The sequence below is a fragment of the Cricetulus griseus genome, chromosome 8 (genome assembly GCF_003668045.3).
Source record: "Cricetulus griseus strain 17A/GY chromosome 8, alternate assembly CriGri-PICRH-1.0, whole genome shotgun sequence".
Classification (NCBI taxonomy): Eukaryota; Metazoa; Chordata; class Mammalia; order Rodentia; family Cricetidae; genus Cricetulus; species Cricetulus griseus.
This window is the reverse complement of record NC_048601.1, coordinates 59,785,926-59,803,843: the sequence shown is the minus strand read 5'-3', so window position 1 is coordinate 59,803,843 and position 17,918 is coordinate 59,785,926. Positions and strand designations below refer to the sequence as shown.

Here is a 17,918-nt window from a genome sequence, read left to right as displayed (position 1 = left end):
TAATGGGCGAGTATTCACGAGACGAAATAAATTCCCTACAACCAGGCGACCATGGATCAGAGAGAGCTGTCTTTATCTGGTGTCAGGAATGGGATATTACCAATACGGAGCCAAGTAGGAATATAAGGGTATTTAATAAGGGAAAAGCCTTACTTACAGAGCTACGTAGCCAGCCAGCTTGGCAGCAGTCTATACAGCAAGCCGAAAGGGGTGAAAACTGAAAGTGAAACTAGGCCAACTGAAACTCTTACTCTATGTGACCCTGACCACACCCTCGAAGGCAGGGTCAGACAGAAATGTAGCAGGCCCATAAGCAGGCATGGCTACAGGTTCCGATACACACACACACACACACACACACACACACACACACACACACACACTATGTACAGGCATAGATGTAGACAAAACGCAATACACATAAAGTAAAAATAAATAAAAGTTTAATTCTGAGGGATCACAGTGCTCTTGCAACTCACACCCTTTACAGCACAGAAATGTTAGTGCTCTCCCCACATGAAACCTCTCAGTAACAGAACATGATGATTCCACAGGGCCTGTCACAAAATCACCTGGGATACACTAAAATACTCAAGGGGATCTTTGCTAATCCTAACTGCCATGGGGTGACACAAGAGCAGGTATCCTGTGAGCACTAAGTCAAGCTCTTCTGACTTGATCTGCATATTGAGACATTAGCGAAAGTGCAGATTGTTCAGCCATCTTTTAGGCAGATTGCTAGGACCCAAGAAACAGCCTCTAGCCCAGGTCTCAGAGATGGGGTCAGATGCACTTCTGCTGTGGGTATTGTTGTTCAGTGTTCCAGGTGAGAGACTGTAATATTGGGAAAATCCACTGTGGCTATTATTGAATTTTATGACTTGGTATCCTGATCAATGAAATTATGATATTTAATTGGTTTTAAATTTCCATTTTATTTTCTGTTTCTCAGAGTATAGTTCATGACTGCTGTTACAGGTTTGACATATATGATGGCTTTACATTGGGGAGATATTAGTATATGTGTGACAGCATATGGGCCTATCACCACAGGTTCTACTGGGGGAATTGTGCTGACTAATCTCCAGCTTCCTTGACTGTGTCTTCAGGGTAAAGTGCCACCATCTCCTGCAGAACCAGCCAGAGTGTCAATACAGTTGGTATCTCTTATCAACTGGCATCAACAGAAACCAGGACAGCTCTCCAAACTCCTCATCCATGATGCATCCAAACTAGCATCTGGGGTCCCTGCCAGGTTCAGTGGCAGTGGGTCTGGGACAGACTTCACCCTCACCATCCACCCTGTTGAGGTGATGAAGTTGCAACCTATTACTGTCAGCAAGGTCTAGCGCTTCCTCTCACAGTGCTCCAGGGCTAAACCAAAACATCCTGGGGTTGCTGTCCACTGAAGCTCAGTCTCTAAGCTGTTTCTAGCCAGACACCACAACCATGTGTTTCTACCAATATTGTTTGTAAAGAGTCTGAATCTGTGAAATAGAATTCTCAAAGTAAGTGAGTTTGCCCTATTGCGCATGCTTTACAAATAAGTGTTTCCTTACTTAATAAAGACCCACCTGATACTATTTTCAAGGCTCTTTTACTGTTCAATAAACTGAGTAGACAGGCTTCAACTTTATAGCTTCATTAAGTGGCCTCTCTGGGGCTTCATTCAGAGACACTCTTGATACATGCCTGGCCTCAGCACGTTTCCTTAGTCTCAGAAGAATAAGAATATTCTATAATCCGTGTCTAACCACATGGCCAAAGTTGCCAAATTCAGCTGCTTTTCAGGACTGAAACATAACTGCCTCATTACATCCCCACCAGCTTTCTGGTTTCCATGATTTCTTTCACTGCCTAAGCTTGGCTGTCCTGGAACTTGCTCTGTAGATCAGACGGCCCTCAAGCTAAGAGATATGCCAGCCACTGCTTTCCCAGTGCTGGAATTTAAGGCATGTAAACCATACCTGGCTATAAGCATCTCTAATTCCTTTCAGGAGTTGGAAATTTGGTTGAGTAAGATCTTGCCCTGAGGTCACTACTCCTTTTATTCCATCTGTTAATCCGTTCATCTCCTTTAACAAAGGACTTAACTCCATTTAACTTCCGGTTGCTTCTCATATTAGTCTACATTGTGCATTTTTTCTTGTTCAGTTTGCTGGTTTTCATTATATATCTTAATTAGAGTTACCATTAAAAAGTATATGACAGAGCCTATACAATGCTGTTTTTGAGATTACCTCTGTCAACGGATTTATTCCAAATCTATCACTTCAGCCTCAGGTAAACTTGCTGTGACAATCCAAAAAGCAGCCACATTCTTCACCAAGAGTTCAAAAGAGTAATCACTAGATAACATACTAAAATTCTTCTGTGAAACCCCTTGAAGCAGCCCCCCTACAGTTCAAATCCAGAAAAATATAGATCTACATCCCCAAAGTTGGTCCTCCCACATCTATATCTATAAGGCGAGATCTACTCTGTTAACCACTTGAGATGTGTGGACCACTTTCATGAGTGCTGCAGCTGATGAGGGGCAGGGACAGCTCTCCCACCTTTAGTGGGGGATGGAATTCTGCCCCCTTCCTTCATGCTATCACATGACTGATGAGAAATGGTGACAGCTATCTCACCTACCTCAGGCTTTGACAGGCAGGGGCTGGAGATCTCTCCCCAGCCTATGCTGCTACATGACAGATGGGGAATGAGGACAGATATCCCATTCTCACAACTTTGGGCCTGGCTCACCCACAACTCTGTCAACAGAGTTAGCTCTATTGAGCTGCTCATGCAAGGTGCAGGGCCTTTTCTCCCAATTGTTTCTGCTGTTGGGAGTAGGGGGAGTCCTACTGCTCTTGAAACTAAGAGCCAGTTCTCCCAGTTGCCTCAGGCATTTGGGGCATTTCTCCCCCAGCCATGCCACCTATGGCAGATGCGGGAAGGAGCCAGGTCTCCCATACTCAGAGGAGCCAACTGCCATACTCAGATGGGTCTGCTTTTCTTGAGTGCTGCAACTGGTACAGGGTCAGGTCCCTCGCCAGCTTGTAGCAGTAGGGGAAGCGGAGAGGGCATTTTTCCCTCATCCCCTCCACCACACTGCAGATCAAGGAGGAAGCACCTCATTGAATCAGGTCCCAGAACTTTTGTGGTGTTGATGGCCAAAGGGAGGAGTTGATCTTTCCCTAACTCATGCTACCACTTTGCACACAAGAGAGGCAGGGCCAACGCTGTGCAACCCTTTCCTCTCTGGTGGTATCAAAGACATCAGGCATCAACACAGACTGTCATTGCATCAAGGCCATAAATATAGGCATGGGTCTCAGCAGCAGCCCAGGCCTAGAAATTACCATGACACTAAGTAGCAATCATGTCACCCACTTCAACCTGCCGCTCAATGCTTTCACTTCTTTAGATAGGCCTCTGTCTAATAAGCAATGAACCATTCTGTTTCTTTCTACCCTTTAACACACTGGATATTTGTTCACTATAACAATGCTCCATCTGTCTAACACCACAAGGCAGGCCCATGTTTTCTCCTGGAAGTCCAGGACAATCTAGCATATGTGTCTATTGAGTCTGCTCAGTCTACCATAGCACTAGGCAGGAACAAGCTTTGTGACTGGGTGCTTAACTAAAACATTTGAATGAAATACAAAGGACTAGGCATGATTCAGACAAACTGATTTCATCACCAGTGTGGAGGATGATAGGACTTGATGAGGAAATGCACTAACAGCTTGCAATGTCAGAATGTTATTTGTTGTTAAGTTCTCTAACTGGACCATGTCTTAATGAGTAGAAGATGGAAATCCTGAATTTGTAGTGACTGGTAAAGGTTAGCAACTAATTGTTAAACAACAGGTTCAAATGTAAGGAAGAGGAAGTGTAGGGGAAGCTGTAGCCACACCTTCTTAGGGGCTGGCTACAGGAGTACCTGGGCAGGCTTGTGAGGGCGTGGTCAGAGTGAGTAGGGGGTGTGCATTTTTGGTTTCAGTTTCCCTTTGCTTCTTGCTGTACAGACTACAACCGGCTGGCTGGTTCGCTCTGTAAGTAAGGCTTTTCCCTATTAAATACCCTTATATTTCTACCTGATTCCGTATTAGTAATTTCCTACTATAAGGAAGTAATTAGAAATTCGCATACCAAAAAAAATAGAAAACACATAATCAGACTGTCCCTGTTGGTTGCTGTGAAAATCCTTTATGTTTAGAAGAGGGAGAGGAGCAACCTACTGTAACCAGTGAAGACTGACCAGAAGGACATCTCTGTGGGACACCAACCATAGCACGAACTAGCGGGAAAGAATACACATGAACAAGACACAAGAGTGGAGAAGAAAGGTAAGAAAGAGTAGGCCGTATCTGAATGAGTGCATCATGCCAAATGTAAGAGTTGGAAACTCATTCTTCAAATTCAGGTCAAGGAATTCAATAGTATTGTGTTTGGCTGGTAGTTAGGGTTATGTGAGATCATTATGGGAAGGCCCCCATGAGACACATTAGCTTTATATTAGAGGCAAAAATAGAAGATCTGACTAATTGTCAATACAAGAATGTGATGTCTTCTATTATGTTTTGAAACACAAAGAAAACCCTCTGGAGATGTGGTCCAATCATAGTAACATGCTCTTAGGATTCCTCAAACCCAGAGCAGAAACAAATAGATGCATTTTCTGTTACATCCCCAGCTTTTGGTATTCAGTTAGAGAAACACAAAATAGGGTAAAACAGTGTAGATGAGACAAGGGAATGTCATAGAGAAGAAAGATGTGAGATCTCACAGACTATGTGTTTAAGTCTGGGTAATACTCAGCTCCATATGCGTTTCCTGGCTGCCCTGTTTACAGAAAGACACGTTTAAAAGAGATGGTCCAAATACCCTCACAGGCCTTGGGAAAAGACTCTCTGGGTACCCAGATGAGAGTGCAGCCTTGACAACACCTTGACTGTAGCCTATAGGACCTGAGAGAGGACCAGGGCACATACACTCTCAGATTATAGGTGCTGTGGTTGCCACTGCATCATTTTTATTAACTTGTTATGAAGCATTATGAAACCAATAACAAAATAGGTTCACTATCCTAAGCAAGAACTGTAAACTTGAAAAATTCAAGATGTGATTATGACACCAAAGCATCAAAAACATTGACGGCCACAATGGATACTCCCCAAACTGCATCCTCTCACCTGGAACCCAGAGCAGCAGTACCCAAAGCAGGAGAGCACTGACCCCATCTCTGAGATCTGAAATAGAAGTTGCTTGTTAGGCACTGGCAAGCTGCCTTTAAAGATGGTTAGAGGAATCTGCACTGTGGCTAATATCACAATATGCAAATCAGTTCATAAAAGTTTAATTGCTGTGAACCCAAGTCCACTTCAAGAGCAAGAAGTGCTCTTAACTACTAAGCCATCTCTCCTGCCTAAACTAATTTTTTGCATCTTATAATACCACCATATTTTACATTGTACTACTTCTCAAAGAGAGAAACAAGCTGGTTTAATAAGATAGAGGAAAAAAATAAGTCGAAGTTGGCTTTACTAAGAGGAATTAATCTAAATGTCATCATCAGCAGAAAAGGCAGTGAGCTGGGAGCATGGGATAAAGAAGGAGGCTGGAAACCTAAACTTAGAATCAACCCAGTCAATCAACCACTTAGCTTTCTAATCCCAACTGGTGGACAGTATCAGAAGTTCTGGCAATGTCTCTGTCAGAAATACATGGCAAATTACAATGCTGGACTTGTGTCCCTCTGGACATTCACCATCAATTCCATACAGGACTGCAGCCTTTAAGACAAACCCCAGGTTAGCTGGGGCTCTTTCATGACAGGAAATTCTCCATGGTGCCCGAACTGGATGCATTGATCATGGGGAACATTATGTATATAATACAAGTGAAACTCAAACATTTCCAATACCAAGTCTTTGTTTGGGAGAAAGTTCCTCATGTCCAAACATAACACCATTATAATTCGTGGGCTTAGTGAAACTTGGTGCTCCCCTCTCAAGTACTGAAATGGATTGCAACCTGACCGTCCCCCAGAAAAGGCATATGATATACCCTTGGTCTTCAGGGTCATTTGTGTTTTTTTGTTTGTTCGTTTTTTGAATTTTTTAATTCAATATTTTGGTGTGTTTTTTATTTTTTATTAGAAATATGGTTATTTTACATGTTGATCCCATGTCCCTTTCCCTCCCCTCCTCCCCTGCCTCTCCCCCTAACTAACACCCTACCTATCCCATATCCTTTCTGCTCCCCACGGTGGATGAGGCCTTATGTAGTGTGCCTTCAAAGCCTGTCATAGCCTGTGGGATGGGGATTATGCCCACCCCCTTGTGTCTAGGCTCAGAGAGTATCCCACCATGTGGGATGGGATCCCAAAGTCCATTCCTATGCTAGGAAGAAGTACTGATCCACTACAAAGGGCCCCATTGATTTCCAAGGTCTCCTCATTGACACCAATATTCAGGGGATCTGGATCAGTCCCATGCTGGTATCCAAGTTATCAGTCCGGGGACCCAGAGCTCTCCCTTGTTCAAGTCAGCTGTTTCTGTGCATTTCATCAGCCTTGAAAAGACCCCTATGCTCATCTGTCTTCCTTCATGGAAACTGGATTTCAGTTCAGATTCAAGGTTATCTGTGGGTGTGTGCATTTAATTCCCCCAGCTGCTGGATGAAGGCTATAAGATGGCATATGAATTAGTCATCAGTCTCTTTATCAGGAGCGGGTATTTAAGATAGCCTCTGCTCTGTTGCTTAGATTGTTAGTTGGCGTCATCTTTATAGCTCTCCAGACATTTCCCCAGTTCCTGATTTCTCTTTAAAACTATGTCTCCCTGTATTACACTATCTCTTATCTTGCTCTCTTCTGTTCTTCCCCCAACTCAACCTCCCTGCCCCATCATATCTTTCTCACCCCTCCTTTTCTCCCCTTCTCATTCTCCTAGTTCCCTCTTCCCTCCCCCTATGCTTCCAATTTGCTCAGGAGATCATTGACCCTCTCCCCTTCTCTAGGGGAACATGTATGTCTCTCTTAGGGCCTTCCTTGTTTACCAGCTTCTCTGGCAGTGTGGATTGTAGGCTGGTAATCCTCTACTCTATGTCTACAATCCACATAAGAGTGTATACCATGTTTGTCATTTTGTGACTGGGTTACCTCGCTCAGAATGGTTTCTTCTAGTTCCATCCATTTGCCTGTGAATTTCAAGATTCAATTGTTGTTTTTTGTTTGTTTGTTTCTGCCAAGTAGTTCTCCATTGTGTAAATGTACCACATTTTCTCTATCCATTCTTCAGTTGAGGGGCATCTAAGTTGTTTCCAGGTTCTGGAACAAATAATGTTGTGATGAACACCATTGAACAGATGTCTTTTTGGTATTAGTGTGCTTCTTTTTGGTATATACCCAAGAGAGCAATTGCGGAATCTTGAGGTAGATTCCCATTTTCCTGAGAAATCACCATACTGATTTCCAAAGTGGTTGTACAAGTTTTCACCTCAACCATCAAGAGAGGAGTGTTCCTCTTTCTCCATATCCACTGCAGCATAAACTGTCATTGGTGTTACTGATTTTAGCCATTCTGACAGTAGTAAGATAATATCTCAGAGTTGTTTTGAGTTCATTTCCCTGATTGCTAAGGATGTTGAGCACTTTCTGAAGTGTCTTTCTGTGTTTTTCAATTCCTCTGTTGAGAATTCTCTATTTAATTCTGCATTCCACTTTTTAATTGCATTGACTGGTGTTTTGGTAGCTAGATTCTTGTTTTCATTGAATATTTTGGAAATCTCTGTAAGATGTGGGGTTGTTGAGGAGCTTTTCCCATTCTGTGGGCTGCTGTTTTGTCTTGCTGATTGTATCCTTTGCCTTACAGAAGCTTCTCAGTTTCAGGTGGTCCCATTTATTAATTGTCAATCTCAGTTTCTGTGCTACTGGTGTTATGTTCAGGAAGCTTTCTTCTGTACCAATTTGTTCGAGGGTACCATCTATCTTCTTTTCTGACAGGTTCAGTGTGGCTGGATTTGTGTTGAGGTCTTTGGTCCGTTTGGAATTAATTTTGTGCATGGCAATAGACATGGATCTATCTGCATCTTCTACATCCCAGCATCCAGTTATGCCAGCACCATTTGTTAAAGATGCTTTCTTTTTTCATTGTATAACTTTAGATTCTTTGTCAAAAATCATGTGTTAGTAGGCCATATCCCAAAGGATATGATAGACTTTGAATATCTCCCATGGAAGGCCTCACCCTCCTGGGGGAGCAGAAAGGGTGTGGGATATGTAGGGTGTTGGGTGGGGGGATGGAGGAGAGGAAGGAGAGGGAATTGGGATTGACATGTAAAACATTCTTGTTTCAAATATAAATAAACAAATAAATAAATAAATAAATAGAGAATTCTGGCACTAGGGAAATGCCAAGAAATCTACAATTTTGATCCCTACTAACAATCCAAGCAGTAGTTGAGAGGTTACTTTGAATGTCCTTTTCCAATATTGAGATTTATGACTACATTATATGCTATCCTAGAGCCTTCATCCAGAAGCTGATGGAAGCAGAAGCAGACAACCACAGCTAAATGCTGAACTGAACTCTGGAATTCAGTTGCAGAGAGGGAGAAATGAGGACAAAAGTGGTCAAGACCAGCACAGAGAATCCCACAGAAACATCTCACATGAACAAGGGGCTGCTCATATAACCCAGTCTGATAGCTGGCAAACCAGCATAGGACTGTTCCAGACCTCCTTAATAATGATGTCAGTTTGGATGTCTGGGCAATCTGTGGGGCCTCTGGTATTGGATTAGTATTCATCCGTAGCATAGGAATGGACTTTGGGAGTCCTCTCCATATAGAGGGATACTCTCTCACCCTAGACACATGGGGGTGGGTATAGGTCCTGCTCCAAATGATATGACCGACTTTGAAGATCATTCATGGAAGGCCCCACCCTCCCTGGGAAGCAGAAAAGGCTTGGGACAGGGGATCAGTGGGAGGCAGGGGAGGAGAGAAGGCAGAGGCAACTGAGATTGACTTGTAAAAAAAATTCAAAAGATCATCTAGAAATCACTAACCCTCTTTAGAAGAGCAAAGATGATTGATACTTTAACAATTTCATTACCTCTAATCACATACACTTATTTAGTAGGTGTTTGAACAATGTTTATTCTTAGGTTCTGTATTTCCTGTCTGAGGATGGAAGAGCTGAGAGAACCATTCAGGGTTGCCTGTGAAGCTGTGTTCTCCATGGGGTATAGGATTCAGCTGTAATTCATTGATCTGCAGTTTTTCTTATAGAAAATTGTCTGAACAGTTTTGTATAATTTTCCAAAGACAAGTAGCACAGTATAACAGTTGGACTGTCTAAGTAGGGTGGTTTTAATTGTTAGGACACTTACTCAACTATATTAATAGCATCATTAATTTTAATAGCCGAAATCTGGAAACAACCTAGAATCCCCTCAACTGAAGAATGGATAAAGAAAATGTGCTACATTGACACAATGGTGTATTACTCAGCAGTGAAAAAGAATGATATCTTGAATGTTTAAGGAAATGGATGTAATTAGAAAGAAAACCACCCTGAGAGGGGTAACCTAGACACAGAAAGACAAAATGGTGATTAGTCACTCATAAATGGATCTTAGAAGTAAAGCAAAAGATTACCAGGATGCAAATCCACAGCCCCAGATAGGAAAAAAGGAAGACAATAAGAAAGTATCTTCTAATATTGGAAACTTTTAATGGCTTGAAATAATCATAGAGAGGGTACTGTTACAGCATCATAAAATTATGTAGCAATCTCTGTAACACCCTATATCCAGGGTTGAAAAGACAGATGAGGAATGGAGGTCAGCACACGCCATCTTTGTTAACTGTACCATGATCTGTATCTATCTTGTAGCCCCAATTTCTATCATTTGTTAGCACTACTTCACTTAGGAAACCAAATAGTTCACAGTCATCTTTAAAAGATGCCTTGTCCTGTATGACCTTGCACCCTGGATTTTTCTGTGTCTGCTTTTGAGAACACGCAAACCACATCAGTCAGTTCATCTGGACTATACACTCCATGGGTGTCTAGATAGCCATCACTATGGAGAGACAGTATTAAAGGACATATCTTGATACTCTGACTCATATGTTAGTCTCTTCCAATACATGGAGGATACCTTCATTTTTGCATCCACTGGGGAATTCTCTCGGGAATGTAGGAAGAGTTGCCTTAACTTTCCAGCCGAAAGCCATCATAACACTTCAAAGCAACAATGAGGAACTCATGCCTAGTGAAAGACTCATGCCTAGACAAATAAATAGGACTAGGGAATTACTGGATCTGCGATAGATCCTTTAATCAACACTTTACTAAAGAATCACACTACCTACCTATAGATACTTGTCCTAAAACATAACAACAGTGTAGTCTTCAATGCTCACCCAGTGAAATTCTCTTTGCAACATATGGAGAATATATTGAAAACCACAACTGGATAAATTGCAAGGTGGTGGAGATTATTCCCAACTGACATATATATATAAAACAATTCCCTCACCTGAAGCTCAGTGATCATGTTGGAGGAGGCAGCTGAGTGATTGCAAATTCAGAGAAACAGTAGGTTTGCTGTGAGACTGTGTTTCCTAGGAATGTCAGAGGCTGCATTTGTTAACTCCCACTAAATGATTGTCTAGACATGAGTTGGTTGAGGATAACAATGACACTCCAAACTAGGTAGGTGAAAGCCTACACGTACTTAACCCTCCACAAAGAACTACAGGTAACTCATAGGTCCAGGAGAAATAGTCTTCCTAAAGTGGGAAAACACAAAGACATATCTGATACCATAGAATCAGCCTGAACACATACATACATGTAAATTTTATACACACTCAGTACAGTATATTTATGTATTTCAGATATGTGTATACATAGATGCATGTAAGACTAATGAAAAGGAACTTGAATGAGAGCAAAGAGTGTTACTGGGAAGAGAAGGGGGAGGGGAAATTATGTAATTACATTTTAATCTCTAAAGTAAAAGAAAATCTAACGTTTAATTTTATCAGACTTCAGAAGAAATACTGAGCTCATTTCATTAGATGAGCTGGGACACAGAGCAAAGACAGTATTGGGCCTTCTTCCTCTTTTACTTTTTCCCCAAACCTCAAACAGTATAGGTATAGTGGCTTCTGAGTATCATGGATTCTGGCAGCTATCAGTAACTGGGTAGGGAGATGTGGTCCTCTCTTATATCCATACTGGATATCTAGGCATCAGGAGTTCGCCTCATCATATGATAGACAGAAACTCTACATGCATTCAGTCATTTGAAACAGGCCCTACTTGTGGTACCAGTTCTGAGTCCCCAAGGAGGAACATATGCATTCTACATACATAAGAAAGACAAGGTGTGGCCCTTACTCTACTAATCCAGCTAGAGTACCTACCAAGAATCCCATGAGGAACTTAAACAAGGAACTGGATATAAGGAAAGATGATCCACCTGCACCTAAGGAGTAGTTGCCATCCATGGTCCTTTAGATCCCAGAAAGCACAAAGATAATCCTGGGAAGTTATGTGACAATATATGTCCCCCACCTTCACCAAAATGTGTCAGGATCACAATCCTTGAATAGATTCTATATGGTCAATTGATAATTGCCTTCGAAAATATCTGGAACTACATTAAGCAAATTCTGTAATTCAACTCAGGACTGGTTTCTTGGTGAACGTAGTCCCTTTCCCCTTGGATAGATGGAAATGACAAACCTGTACTTCTTGTTTCCTAGTTCCCTTTGTGATGAGGATTGTAGGCTCTATGTGTAAAATTCATATATATGAGTGAGTACATACCATGTTTGTCTTTTTGTGACAGGGGTACCTCACTCAGGATTTTTTTCTAGTTTCATCCATTTGCCTGGGAATTTCAAGACTCCATTGCCTTTTTCTGCTGAGTAGTACCCCATACAAATTGAAAGGATGAGGCCAAGTTCAATTTCTAATCCAAACCATGACACATTTTTCTCTCTTACTAAACCAGATTGTTTTCTCTTTTTGAGAAGTATCACAATGCCAATAAATACATTGATTCTGTGTTGAGATTCAAAAATTAGTTTGCTGTGTTGAGATTCAAAATTAGTTTGGGGATGGGGTGTTATCTGAGTGGTAAATAGCCCTCTCTGCTCTTGCAGAGTACATGGGCTCAGATTACAGCATCCATATGGCAATTCATAGCCTCCTGTATGCCTAGTTCTCGTGGATCACAAGTCTCTACACACAGACTCTCTCTCTCTCTCTCTCTCTCTCTCTCTCTCTCTCTCTCTCTCTCTCTCTCTCTCTCTCTCTCTCTCTCTCTCTCTCTCTCACACACACACACACACACACACACACACACACACACACACACACACACAAACACACACGATGCACAGGCATAGATGCAGACAAAACGCAATACACAGAAAGTACAAATAAATAAAAGTTTAATTTTGAGAGATCACAGTGCTCTTGCAACTCACACCTTTTATAGCACAGCAGTGACAGTGCTCTCCCCACATGAAACCTCTCAGTAACAGAACATGATGATTCCACAGGGCCTGTTACAAAATCACCTGGGATACACTAAAATACTCAAGGGGATTCTTTGTTAATCCTAACTGCCATTGGGCTACACAAGAGCAGGTGTCCTGTGAGCATCAAGTCAAGCTCTTCTGAGCTGATTTGCATATTGAGACATTAGCCACAGTGCAGATAGTTCAGCCATCTTTAAAGGCAGTTTGCTAGGACCCAAGAAGCAGCCTCTAGTCCAGGTCTCAGAGATGGGGTCAGCTGCTCTTTTCCTGTGGGTATTGTTGCTCTTGGTTCCATGTGAGAGACTGTAATATTGGGAAAATTCACTGTGGCCATTATTGAATTTTATGACTTGGTATCCTGACCAATGAAATTATGGCATTTAATTGGTTTTAAATTTCCATTTTATTTTATGTTTCTCAGAGTATAGTTCATGACTGCTGTTACAGGTTCCACATATAAGATGCCTTTACATTGGGGTGCTTTCTGTATATCTTATCACCATAGGTTCTGTTGGGGACATTGTGCTGACCCAATCTCCAGCTTCCTTGACTATGTCTCCAGGGCAAAGTGCCACCATCTCCTGCAGAGCCAGCCAGAGTGTCAATACAGCTGGTATTCCTCTTATGAACTGGTATCAACAGAAACCAGGACAGCTCTCCAAACTCCTCATCCATGATGCATCCAAACTAGCATCTGGGGTCCCTGCCAGGTTCAGTGGCAGTGGGTCTGGGACAGACTTCACCCTCACCATCCACTCTGTGGAGGTTGATGATGTTGCAACCTATTACTGTCAGCAAGGTCTAGCGCTTCCTCTCACAGTGCTCCAGGGCTAAACCAACACATCCTGGGGTTGCTGTCCACTGAAGCTCAGTCTCTAAGCTGTTTCTAGACAGACACCACAACCATGTGATTCTACAAATATTGCTAATAAAAAGGGTTAACCTTTGAAACAGAATTCTCAAATAAGTGTGTTTGCCCTATCATGCATGCTTTACAAATTAACTGTTTGCTTACTTACTAAAGACCCAACTGTTACTATTTTCAAGGCACTTTTACTGTTCAATAATTGAGTAGACAGGTTTCAACTTTACAGCTTCATGCAATGGCCTCTCTGGGGCTTCATTCACGGACACCCCTGACACAAGCATTGCCTCACCAGCTTTCCTTAGTCTCAGAAGAATATTCTATAACCCCTGTCTTCTTTCCTTGACTCTAAAGATGGAATCACATGGACAAACTTGCCAAATTCTGCTGCTTTTTGGGACTGAAACATCACCCCCCCTCATTGAATTACATCTCCCCCAGCTTTCTGCTTTCCATGATTTCTTTCACTGCCTAAGCTTGGCTTTCCGGGAAATTGCTCTATAGATCAAACTGGACACAATCTCAGAGATCTGCCAGCCCCTTCTTTCCCAGTGCTGGGATTTAAGGCCTGTACAACCACACCAGGCTCTAAGGTTTCTTTAATTCCTCTCACAAGTCAGAAATTTAGCTGGTAAGATCTTGCCCTGAGGTCACTACTCTTTTTATTCCATTTCTTAATCTGTTCATCTCCTTGAACACAGGACTTAACTCCATTACAATTCCTGTTGTTCTTCATATTAGTCTACATTGTATATTTTGTCTTGTTCAGGTTGCTCCTTATCATTATATATCTTAATTTGAGTTACCATTAAAAAGCACATGACAGAGTCTACATAATGCTTTTTTTGAGATTACCTCTGTCAATGGATTTAATAAAAAAAAATATCACTTCAGCCTCTGGCAAACTTTTTGGGACAATGGCAAAAACCAGCCACATTCTTTATCAAAATTTCACAAGAACAATCTGTAGATAACATACTAAAATTCTTCTCTGAATTCCCTTGAACCAGCCACCCTTGCAGTTCAAATCCACAGAAATCTGCGATCTACAAGTTAGACTTAAGGACACACACACACACACACACACACACACACACACACACACACACACACACACACACACACCCTTTATGTGTATCTTCAACAGCACATCTGCTTTCTTCTTTTCTTTATGGCATGCATTTTACTCTGATGTCTCCCCATTGGCCTTTGAACTTTGGATACTGAGAAACCTCACTCTATCTTCATTGAGGGATATAATTTGTGTCACCAAGACATCTTTTCTATTTTTTATATCTTATAGTATTTAATAGAATTTAGGACTTGTGGAAGGGAAAGCAATTTGCCAAGTGAAATATTGTGATATCTTATCTATTTAATGTATCTAATAAAAACTATATGATTAGTCACTGTAGAACACAGAGCTTCATGAGGAACAAAGTCTTGTAGACCACAATAGATAGTCTAAAAACCAATAATCTCAGAGATGTTTGGGTAGAAATAAACCTGTTTTATAGTTTTATATGTTCTATTCTGTGAAGAGTTGCCATGACCAATACATCTCATATAAAGGGAAGCCATTGGGTGGTTGCTTACATTTTCAGAGGTTTAGCCCATCATTTTCCTGATAGAAAGCATGGGGGCAGGAAGACATGGGATTGATATCTTACATCATGATCCAGAGAGAGAGAGAGAGAGAAAGAGAGAGAGAGAGAGAGAGAGAGAGAGAGAGAGAGAGTACTGAATAAAAGAAGGAAAAAAAAGGAGAGGAGAGGAACACCTAGGACAAGTGATGTTTCAAAGGTATCACTCTCATGACCTGTCTCCTCATGCCATTCTCCACCTCTTGATTTCTATCACCTCATGATAATGTCATTTTTTATGAATCATGAATGGCTTTACCTAGTATTTGCATTAGAAATGTCATGGTGCTCTCACTTCTCAATGACTGGATATAACAGGTGAGTACCAAGCCTTTCATACACAACCCTTTTAGAAGACAATTTTTAGGGAAACCATACAAATATTAAATAAATGTTTTAAAGGATGACACCTAGCTCTCAAATTTTTTAGTTTATTTTTTAATTTAAATTAAAAACAATCTTATTTTACATACTAATCGCAGTTTCCTCTCACTCTCAAACTCTCATTCCCCCAAACAACCCCTCTTTCTTGTCCCCATTCACTCCTCACATCAAAGTATGTCACATCATTTTGGGCAGGGTCTAGTCCCTCCCACATGTATCTAGGTTGAGAGAGTATCCCTCCATAGTGAATGGGTTCCCAAGTCCATTTGTGCACTAGGTATAAATACTGGTTCCACTGCCAGATGTCCCATAGACTGTGCTGGTCTCCCAACTGATGCCCACACTCAGGGGCCTGATTCAGACCTATCCTGGTTCCCCATCTTTCAGACTGATGTCTATGCCCTCCTACTTGGTCTGGTCAGGTGTTTCCGTGGGTTTCCCCAGCATGGTCTTGACCCCTTTGCTCATCACTCCTCACTCTACAACTGGATTCCAGGAGTTCAGCTAAGTGTTTAGTGTTGGATCTCTGCTTCTGCCTCCATCAGCTATAGTGTGAAGGCTCTAGGATGGCATTTAAGGTATTCATCAACCTCATTTTAGAGTAAGGGCATTTAGGGTAGCCTCTGCACTATTGCTCTAGATTTTTATTTGGGGTCTTCCTTGTGGATCCCTGCACATTTCCCTAGTGCTAGATTTATCTTTAAACCTATAATGACTCCCTGTATTAAGGTATCTATTTTCTTGACCTCTTTCTCTATTTTTCCCTCACCTCAATCTTCCTGATCCCTCATGTTCTCCTCTGCCGCTCCTCTGTCTCCTACCTCCTCCTCTCTCCCCTGTGCTCCCAGTTTGCTCAGGAAATCTTGTCCCTTTCCCCTTCTGCTGGTGTTGATATATGTTTCTCTTAGGGTCCTCCTTGCTTTCTAGCTAATGTGGGGTTGTGAATTGTAGGCTGGTTATCCCTTGCTCTATGCCTATTATCCAATTATAAATGTAGCTCTCAATTTTGATTGGGAGATATAGAGATGGGAACTAGTATCCAAAATAAATTCTAAAAGAAATGGATAATAACCACTCTCCCTGTTGATAACATGTCAATGTGAACTTTGAGAATTTTCTTCATAGAATTAAAGTTCTCTGTCGGGTATCTGAAACATCTGGATCATTCATTCACTGTATAAGCAGCAATGAAGTGCAGTTTGGATTTTCCCAAGTTCTTTCGTTGCCCTTATAGAAAACTTCCATAGTTCCTCTGGTGATCATTGAACATGGCCATGAACACAGAACAGACAGAGCACGACCTTTTCTAATATTAATATTTCTATCTGTGCATTTGGGGAGTTCAGTTCAATTGTGTGTTTATGGGAACACATGCAGGGGACAGTGATAGAAACTGAAACACCGAAGAAGGGAAAGAATCAATGTTAAGGAATAGGAAATTAAGTTGTTAACTTCACATAAATGATAACATGTTAATGGAGTTCTATGCAAAGGGAGACAGAAGTGTGTGTACATACATACATTTGAGATGGTGTCTAGCTGTGTTCCTGTGTAGTATATAGTGTTTATCATGGGTTGTTGCAAATTCCTGTTCCTCCTGCCTCAGCCTCCCAATGGCTTGGATTGTAGGCCCTGATCAGCAAGCTGAGCAGAGGTGTGACACTTGAAACCTCAGTATGTGGCAAGTTAAGAATAATAATGGCCTTAGGGATATATCTTAGGAAAAGGGATAGGAATGCCAGCCAAAATGTTTCTTATGACATGTCTCACCATCAGCAGCCATCCTGCCATTAAAACTCAATGGAACTGGAAGTGATTGTAACTTATAGCCCTGTCTGTATACTACATAGTGTGGAATTCCAGATAAATTTTTGAATGTGTGTATAAAGTAAAACATACTCTAAGAGAGCTTGGAGCTAACACTACTTCCAGTTGTTCCCTCTAGGAGGAGATACAAATGTAGGCTTCTTCAGGGGGACTCTAGAGAGGAGTAGAGTGGTTGTGGTGGGAACTGGTTTAGCTGGAGAGTCTCCCTGCATCTGTCTGCAAATCAAGGGTGACAATCACATGCAAGGTTGGAGGGGTCCTCACAGGGCTCCACTAGCAAGTTATTTAGCCTGATATTGACACAAGCAGAAGCAGGCCTGTCCTCCATTCATCAGGGTATATACCAGGGCATCTTGACTTGTCCAGTAGAAATGGGCCTAGGTCAGAATTAACCCTCATCACCATCAGCATTCAGGCTGAAGCTGTGACAGATTGTTACTGTGAATATTTTTGTAGTGTCCTCTTCAGAGTTTCAGCATACAACACAAACTCCATTTAGAGCTCAGCCTGTGAGACAGCATCTGTGGCAGCAGCTTTTCTCTCTCTACATAGCCCAGTTATATACTCTCCTCTCTTCCCAAGGATCAGTGGGGTGATATATTATTCACAATTAAAGCTTCAAGTGGAAAATCTGAAAA

General features: G+C 41.7%; 1 gene segment (V, D, J or C); it reads left to right on the top strand.

Annotated features, from left to right (window-relative positions):
- The first annotated feature begins 777 nt into the window (after positions 1–777).
- LOC118239293 lies at positions 778–13,395 on the top strand. The segment is given in 2 exon segments: positions 778–826; positions 13,067–13,395. Coding segments are annotated over 2 exon segments (378 nt in total).
- Positions 13,396–17,918: the final 4,523 nt, after the last annotated feature.